Source organism: Catharus ustulatus, chromosome 40 (genome assembly GCF_009819885.2).
Source record: "Catharus ustulatus isolate bCatUst1 chromosome 40, bCatUst1.pri.v2, whole genome shotgun sequence".
Lineage (NCBI taxonomy): Eukaryota > Metazoa > Chordata > Aves > Passeriformes > Turdidae > Catharus > Catharus ustulatus.
The window spans coordinates 484,426-492,337 of record NC_046260.1 but is presented as its reverse complement, the minus strand read 5'-3'; the positions used below and the strand labels follow the sequence as shown (position 1 = coordinate 492,337).

The 7,912-nt window shown below is 47.5% G+C and overlaps 1 protein-coding gene and 1 long non-coding RNA gene across 3 annotated transcripts; both read right to left on the bottom strand.

The window, feature by feature from the left end:
* Positions 1–1,901: 1,901 nt before the first annotated feature.
* LOC117010266 lies at positions 1,902–2,642 on the bottom strand. The gene is made up of 3 exons (XR_004420599.1): positions 2,370–2,642; positions 2,137–2,176; positions 1,902–2,014 (listed from the first exon to the last, which is right to left on the bottom strand). It is a non-coding gene; the product is annotated as an uncharacterized LOC117010266 (long non-coding RNA).
* A 551-nt stretch (positions 2,643–3,193) lies between these two features.
* Positions 3,194–7,549, bottom strand: VKORC1 (vitamin K epoxide reductase complex subunit 1). Of its 2 annotated transcripts, none has more exons than XM_033084563.1 (4): positions 7,377–7,549; positions 6,711–6,820; positions 5,426–5,636; positions 3,194–3,289 (listed from the first exon to the last, which is right to left on the bottom strand). In XM_033084563.1, the coding sequence occupies exons 1-3, from the start codon at positions 7,532–7,534 to the stop codon at positions 5,431–5,433; spliced, it is 474 nt and encodes a 157-aa protein (XP_032940454.1). In that variant the 5' UTR covers positions 7,535–7,549; the 3' UTR covers positions 3,194–3,289; positions 5,426–5,430. The 2 variants fall into 2 exon arrangements, with proteins under 2 accessions (XP_032940454.1, XP_032940455.1); XM_033084564.1 differs by lacking the exon at positions 3,194–3,289 and adding an exon at positions 5,339–5,362 and having other exon boundaries at positions 5,425–5,636.
* Between the last annotated feature and the right edge of the window lie 363 nt (positions 7,550–7,912).

The window sequence follows — 7,912 nt, the reverse complement described above, 5'->3', positions numbered from 1 at the left end:
CATAAAACCAAGGAGAATGGCCAAAAGTTGAGTTTTATGATCAATAAAATGATGGAGAACCTTCCAAAGTTGAGTTTGGGTCATCGGAACCGAGGAGAACACCCCAAAGTTGGACTTTGGCGTTGAGGTTCTCCAGTTGGGCGGCCAAAGTTGGGTTTTGGTCATCAAGGTCATGGAGAACCTTCCAAAGTTGGGTTTTGGTCATCAAGGTCAAGGAGAACCTTCCAAAGTTGGGTTTTTGGTCATTAAAATCATGGAGAACTCTAAAAAGTTGGGTTTTGGTCATCGGGGTCATGGAGAACCTTCCAAAGTTGGGTTTTTAGGTCATTGAACCCTCAAAAGTTGGGTTTTTGGTCATTAAAATCATGGAGAACCATCCAAAGTTGGGTTTTGGTCATCAGGGTCATGGAGAACCTTCCAAAGTTGGGTTTTGGTCATAAAAACCGAGGAGAACGCCCAAAAGTTGGGTTTTTGATCAATAAAATGATGGAGAACCTTCCAAAGTTGGGTTTTGGTCATCAGGGTCATGGAGAACCTTCCAAAGTTGGGTTTTTAGGTCACTGAAGCCTCAAAAGTTGGGTTTTTGGTCATTAAAATCATGGAGAACTCTCAGAAGTTGGGTTTTGGTCATCGGGGTCATGGAGAACCTTCCAAAGTTGGGTTTTGGTCATCAGGGTCATGGAGAACCTTCCAAAGTTGGGTTTTGGTCATTAAAACCAAGGAGAACGCCCAAAAGTTGGGTTTTTTGATCAATAAAATGATGGAGAACCTTCCAAAGTTGGGTTTTGGTCATCAGGGTCATGGAGAACCTTCCAAAGTTGGGTTTTTAGGTCATTGAACCCTCAAAAGTTGGGGTTTTGGTCATTAAAATCATGGAGAACTCTCAGAAGTTGGGTTTTGGTCATCAAGGTCGTGAAGAACCTTCCAAAGTTGGGTTTTGGTCATAAAAACCAAGGAGAATCTTCCAAAGTTGGGTTTTGGTCATAAAAACCGAGGAGAACGCCCAAAAGTTGGGTTTTGTGGTCATTAAAATCATGGAGAACCTTCCAAAGTTGGGTTTTGGTCATCAGGGTCAAGAAGAACCTTCCAAAGTTGGGTTTTGGTCATCGGAACCCAGGGGAACGCCCCAAAGTTGGACTTTGGTGTTGAGGTTCTCCAGTTGGGCGGCCAAAGTTGGGTTTTGGCCATCAAGGTCATGGAGAACCTTCCAAAGTTGGGTTTTTAGGTCATTGAACCCTCAGAAGTTGGGTTTTTGGTCATTAAAATCATGGAGAACTCTCAGAAGTTGGGTTTTGGTCATCGGGGTCATGGAGAACCTTCCAAAGTTGGGTTTTGGTCATCAGGGTCATGAAGAACCTTCCAAAGTTGGGTTTTTAGGTCATTGAACCCTCAAAAGTTGGGTTTTGGTCATTAAAATCATGGAGAACTCTAAAAAGTTGGGATTTGGTCATCAGGGTCATGGAGAACCTTCCAAAGTTGGGTTTTGGTCATAAAAACCAAGGAGAACGCCCAAAAGTTGGGTTTTTGGATCAATAAAATCGTGGAGAACCTTCCAAAGTTGGGTTTTGATCATCAGGGTCAAGAAGAACCTTCCAAAGTTGGGTTTTGGTCATCGGAACCGAGGGGAACGCTCCAAAGTTGGACTTTGGCGTTGAGGTTCTCCAGTTGGGCGGCCAAAGTTGGGTTTTGGTCATCAAGGTCAACGAGAACCTTCCAAAGTTGGGTTTTTAGGTCATTGAACCCTCAAAAGTTGGGTTTTTGGTCATTAAAATCATGGAGAACCTTCCAAAGTTGGGATTTGGTCATCAAGGTCAATGAGAACCTTCCAAAGTTGGGTTTTGGTCATCAAGGTCAACAAGAACCTTCCAAAGTTGGGATTTGGTCATCGGAACCGAGGAGAACGCTCCAAAGTTGGGTTTTTAGGTCATTGAACACTCAAAAGTTGGGTTTTTGGTCATTAAAATCATGGAGAACTCTCAGAAGTTGGGTTTTGGTCATCAGGGTCATGGAGAACCTTTCAAAGTTGGGTTTTGGTCATTAAAACCAAGGAGAACGCCCAAAAGTTGGGGGTTTTGATCAATAAAATGATGGAGAACCTTCCAAAGTTGGGTTTCGGTCATCAAGGTCATGGAGAACCTTCCAAAGTTGGGTTTTGGTCATCAAGGTCAACAAGAACCTTCCAAAGTTGGGTTTTTAGGTCATTGAAGCCTCAAAAGTTGGGTTTTGGTCATTAAAATCATGGAGAACTCTCAAAAGTTGGGTTTTGGTCATCAAGGTCATGGAGAACCTTCCAAAGTTGGGTTTTGGTCATCAAAACCAAGGAGAACGCCCAAAAGTTGGGGGTTTTGAGCAAAAAAATAATGGAGAACCTTCCAAAGTTGGGTTTTGGTCATCAGGGTCATGGAGAACCTTCCAAAGTTGGGTTTTTAGGTCATTGAACCCTCAAAAGTTGGGTTTTTGGTCATTAAAACCATGGAGAACGCTCAGAATTTGGGTTTTGGTCATCAGGGTCATGAAGAACCTTCCAAAGTTGGGTTTAAAGTCTTTGAACGCTCAAAAGTTGGGTTTTGGTCATAAAAACCAAGGAGAACACCCAAAAGTTGGGTTTTTTGATCATTAAAATTGTGGAGAACCTTCCAAAGTTGGGTCTTAGTCTTCAAGATCAATAAGAACCTTCCAAAGTTGGGTTTTGGTCATCAGGGTCATGGAGAACCTTCCAAAGTTGGTTTTTTAAGTCACTGAACCCTCAAAAGTTGGGTTTTGGTCATTAAAATCATGGAGAACCTTCCAAAGTTGGGTTTTGGTCATCGGGGTCATGGAGAACCTTCCAAAGTTGGGTTTTGGTCATCGGAACCCAGGGGAACGCCCCAAAGTTGGGTTTTGGCGTTGAGGTTCTCCAGTTGGGCGGCCAAAGTTGGGTTTTGGTCATCAAGGTCAAGAAGAACCTTCCAAAGTTGGGATTTTTGATCACTTTAATGCCATTTCTGACCCATTTAATGCCATTTTTTACCATTTATTGCCATTTTTTACCATTTAATACCATTTTTTTTACACTTTTAATTCACTTTTGGTCACTTTAATGCCATTTTTGCTCCATTTAATTCCATTTTTGGTCACTTTAATTCCATTTCTGACCCATTTTTTACCATTTCTGACCCATTTTTTACTATTTATTTCTATTTTTTGCCATTTCTGACCCTTCCATGTAACTTTTCCTCCACGTGCTGTAACTTCACCTCCCTCTATGTCAACTTTGGGTGGATTCCCCTCGATTTTGGGTGGATTTCCCTCAAATTTTGTGTCATTTTTCCCCATTTTTGTGTAATTTTCCCCATTTCTGTGTAGTTTTCCCCATTTTTGTGTCACTTTCCCCATTTTTGTTGCATTTTTTCCCAATTTTGTGACATTTTTTCCAATTTCTGTCCCGTTTCAGTCCTGTTTTTGTGCCGTTTTTCCCCATTTTGTCCCGTTTCTCTCCCATTTTTGTGTCATTTTTCCCAGTTTCTGTCTCGTTTCAGTCCCATTTTTCCCATTTTCATGCCAATTTCCCCCATTTTTGTGTCATTTTTCCCATTTTTGTCCCCTTTTTGTGCCGTTTTCCCCAATTTTTCCTGTTTCTGTCCCATTTCAATCCCATTTTTTCCTGTTTCAGTCCCGTTTTTGTGTCATTTTTCCCATTTTCATGCCGTTTTTTCCCGTTTTGTCCCGTTTTTGCACCGTTTTCCCCCATTTTTTCCCGTTTCACTCCCGTTTTTGTGTCATTTTCCCCATTTTCGTGTCATTTTTCCAATTTCTGTCCCGTTTCAGTCCCGTTTTTGTGTCATTTCCCCCAACTTTTCCCCATTTTTGTGTCATTTTTTCCCGTTTCAGCCCCGTTTTTGTGCCATTTCTCCTATTTTCATGCCGTTTTTTCCCATTTTTTCCCCATTTTTCCCTGTTTTTCCCGTTTCAGTCCTATTTTTGTGCCGTTTTCCCCATTTTTTCCCATTTCAATCCCGTTTCAGTCCCATTTTTCCCATTTTCGTGTCATTTTTCCCCATTTTCCCCATTTCAGTCCCCTTTTTCTGTCTTTTTTCCCCATTTTTGGGCCGATTTTTCCCATTTTCATGCTGTTTTTTTTCATTTCTTCCCATTTCAGTCCCGTTTCAGTCCTGTTTTTCCCATTTCAGTCCCGTTTTTGTGCCGTTTTTCCCCACTGGCACAAGTTAAGCCCCAGCAGTGCCAGGTGAGAATTTTAATCCCATTTATGGTCATTTTATTATCATTTTTATTTCGTTTAATCTCATTTTGGTCACTTTAATGCCATTTCTGACCCACTTATTTCCATTTCTGACCCATTTTATACCATTCTTGACCCATTTATTTCCGTTTTTAACCCCTTTAATGCCATTTTTTCACTTTTAATTCACTATTGGTCACTTTAATTCCATTTTTGGTCGCTTTAACACCACTTTTGACCCATTTATTTCCATTTTTTGCCATTTTTGACCTTTCCATGTAACTTTTCCTCCATGTGCTGTAACTTCACCTCCCCCTATGTCAACTTTGGGTGGATTTCCCTCGATTTTGGGGTGGATTTCCCCCATTTTTGTCCCGTTTCACTCCGTCTTTTGCCGTCCCCTCCGTCTCAGGTTGAGCGCCAGGTTCACCCCGTAGGTGCTGACACAGACCAGGCACAGGTGCCCCAAATTTGTGTCATTTTTCCCCATTTTAGTCCTGGTTTTGTATCATTTTCCCCAATTTTGTGCCATTTTTTCCCAATTTTGTGTCATTTCCCCCCGTTTTTCTGTTGTTTTCCCCATTTTTGTGTCATTTTTTCCCCGTTTCAGTCCCGTTTTTTTGTCGTTTTTCCCCAATTTTGTGTCATTTTTTCCCATTTCAGTCCCATTTCAGTCCCATTTTTGTGTCATTTTTCCCCATTTTGTGCTGTTTTTCCCCATTTTTTCCCATTTCAGTCCCGTTTTTCTGTCTTTTTTCCCCATTTTTGTGCCGTTTTCCCCATTTCAGTGCCAATTTTTCCCCATTTTTCCCCATTTTTGTGCCATTTTTTCCCATTTGTCCCATTTTTGTTTCATTTCTCCCATTTCAGTCCCATTTTTGTCCCGGTTTTCCCATTTCAGTCCCAATTTTGTGCCATTTTTTTCCCATTTTTGTGCCGTTTTGTCCCCGTTTTTCCCCATTTTTTCCCCATTTCTGTCCTGTTTCAGTCCTGGTTTTGTGCCGTTTTTCCCCATTTTTTCCCGTTTTTCCCGTTTCATTCCCATTATTGTGTCGTTTTTCCCATTTTGGTGTCATTTTCCCCATTTTCATGCCAACTTTTCCCCATTTTTGTGTCATTTTTTCCCGTTTCAGTCCCGTTTTTGTGCCATTTCTCCCATTTTCATGCCGTTTTTTCCCATTTTTTCCCCGTTTTCCCCCGTTTTTCCCGTTTCAGTCCCGTTTCTTCCCCGTTTCCCCCCTCCTTTGTCTCAGGTTGAGCGCCAGCAGCGCCAGGTTAACCCCGTAGGTGCTGACGCAGACCAGGCACAGATCCCGGAGCCCGAACGCCAGCACGGCCGCCAGCCACAGCGACGCCAGCGCCGACGCCACCGACGTCCCCAGCAGCGCCACCGAGGCCAGGCGGGAGCGGGACAGCCCTGGGGGGGGGGTCAAAGGTCACCAGAGGGCACTGGGGGGCACTGGTGTCACTGGTTTGGAACTGGTGTTACTGGTTTGGTATTGGTGTTACTGGTTTGGCCCCAAGGAATTCCCAGTTTGTTCCCAGTTTGTCCTCGGTGTCCCCAGTCCATCCCAGTTCCTCCCAGTTCCTTCCCAGTTCCTCCCAGTCCATCCAAATCCCTCCCAGTTTATCCCAGTCCCTCCCAGTTCCCTCAGATCCCTTCCCAGTTCCTCCCAGTCCCTCCCAGTTTGTCCCAGTTCATCCCAGTGCCCTCCAGTTCCCCCCAATCCCCTCCCAGTTCATCCCAGTCCATCCCACTTTATCCCAGTACCCCAAATCCACTCTCAGTCCCTCCAGTCCATCCCAGTTCTCCCATTCCCCTCCCAGTTCATCCCAGTTTATCCCAGTTCATCCCAGTCCCTCCCAGTTCCCGCCTAGTTCATCCCAATCCCCTCCCAGCTCATCCCTGTTCCCTCCCAGTCCCTCCCAGTTCATCCCAGTCCCCATCCCAGTCCCTTCCAGTCCATCCCAGTCCATCCCAGTAACTCCCAGTCCATCCCAATCCCCTCCCAGTCAATCCCAATCCCCTTCCAGTCCATCCCAGTTTCTGCCCAGTCCCTCCCATTCACTTCCAGTGTTTCCCAGTCCATCCCAGTCCCTCCCAGTCTATCCCAGTACCCCCCCAATCCTTTCCTGGTCCCTCCCAGTCCATCCCAGTCCATCCCAGTTCCCTCAGATCCCCTCCCAGTCCCTCCCAGTCTATTCCAGTCCCTCCCCAGACCCCCCCAGTCCATCCCAATCCCTTCCCAGTCCCTCCCAGTCACTTCCAGTCTCTCCCAGTCCATCCCAGTCCCTCCCACTCCCTTGGACTCCCTCCCCAGTCCCATCCCAGTCCATCCCAGTTCATCCCAGTCCATCCCAGTCCCTTGCATTCCCCTCCCAGTTCCCCCCAGTCCCCTCCCAGTCCCTCACACCCCCACCCCAGTCATTCCCAATCCCCGCCCAGTCCCTCCCAGTTCCCGCCCAGTCCCTCCCAGTGCCCCCAGTTTACCCAGCAGCCCCTGCAGCAGGTAGAACAGGAGCCCGACGGCGCCGTTGGGGACGTTCACGGCGCTGTCCTTGCCCAGCACCGGCTCCACCAGCCCCAGGCCACGCCCCCACCTGCAAAAAGGGGCGTGGCACTGCTTTGGACACTCCCACATCCCCATATATGGCCATAACAATGTTAAACCACACCCACATCCCCATATATGGCCATCTCAAGGTTAAACCATGCCCACATGACCATATATGGCAGCACAAACCACGCCTTTATACCCATATATAGAAATCGATCAAACCACGCCCCTTTTATCATATAGAGGGATCAAACCACGCCCCCATGGCCATATATGGCAGCACAAGCTACGCCTTTATACCCATATATGGCAAGCAATCAAACCACGCCCCTTTTATCACATAGGCACAAACCACGCCTTTATACCATATATGGGCAACAAACCACGCCCATACTTATTCCATATATGGATTTGATTAGCATAAACCACGCCCCTAAGTTAGGCCACGCCCCCTCAGCGCTTCCCGCCATTTCTCCCCCTCACGGCTCCCGCCGACAGCGCCCCCTAGCGGCCCGCCCCTCACCACCATTGCCCCGCCCACTTCCGGTTTCTCCCCGCCGTTATTTCACCGGGATTTTCCCTTTTTTTTTTTTTTTTACCGGGAGGAAAACACCCGAGTGCAAGACACGGAGGGCGCCAGGTCGCAGGCGGCTCGGTAGGACGGGTCCCGAGCGGCATTGTGCTCGACGTGCAGCGCGTACAGCGACAGCGCCGCGCCCGCCAAGCACAGCGCCGCCCGCCACGCAAGCGCCGCCATCGCTCAACCCCCATTGGGCGGCGCCGCTGCCACTCCCCCTCGTTCTCCCCGCCCATTGGCCAGCGGCCCAAAATCCCGCCTTGTTTCCGGTTAACCGCAGGGAGTGATGGGAGGTGTAGTTTTTTATCAGCGGTGCGCATGCGCAGTGTGGAGACGAGCGTGCGGGAAAGCGGAAGCACGCGACTCAAAATGGCGGCGGCGCTGCGGGGGATGATGGGAAATGTAGTTCCGCTCGCTCTGCGCATGCGGCGTGAGGGAAGGAGGGGGGAAGCGCGGGGACAAAAATGGCGGGAGCGGGGCCAAGATGGTGGCGGGGAGCTGAGTGAGGGCTCGGGCTCGGCCCGGCCGGTTCGGAGCCCCCCGGAGCCGGGAGGGGAA

Bases quoted from the DNA above. Each gene is read 5' to 3' on its own strand.
- VKORC1 (XM_033084563.1), bottom strand. From the start codon at position 7,534: ATGGCGGCGCTTGCGTGGCGGGCGGCGCTGTGCTTGGCGGGCGCGGCG. The intron at 6,821-7,376 runs GTAAAAAAAAAA...CCCTTTTTGCAG, and splicing joins ACTCGGGTGTTTTCCTCCCG to GTGGGGGCGTGGCCTGGGGC. The intron at 5,637-6,710 runs GTAAACTGGGGG...CCCCCCCCCCAG, and splicing joins CCTGCTGCAGGGGCTGCTGG to GGCTGTCCCGCTCCCGCCTG.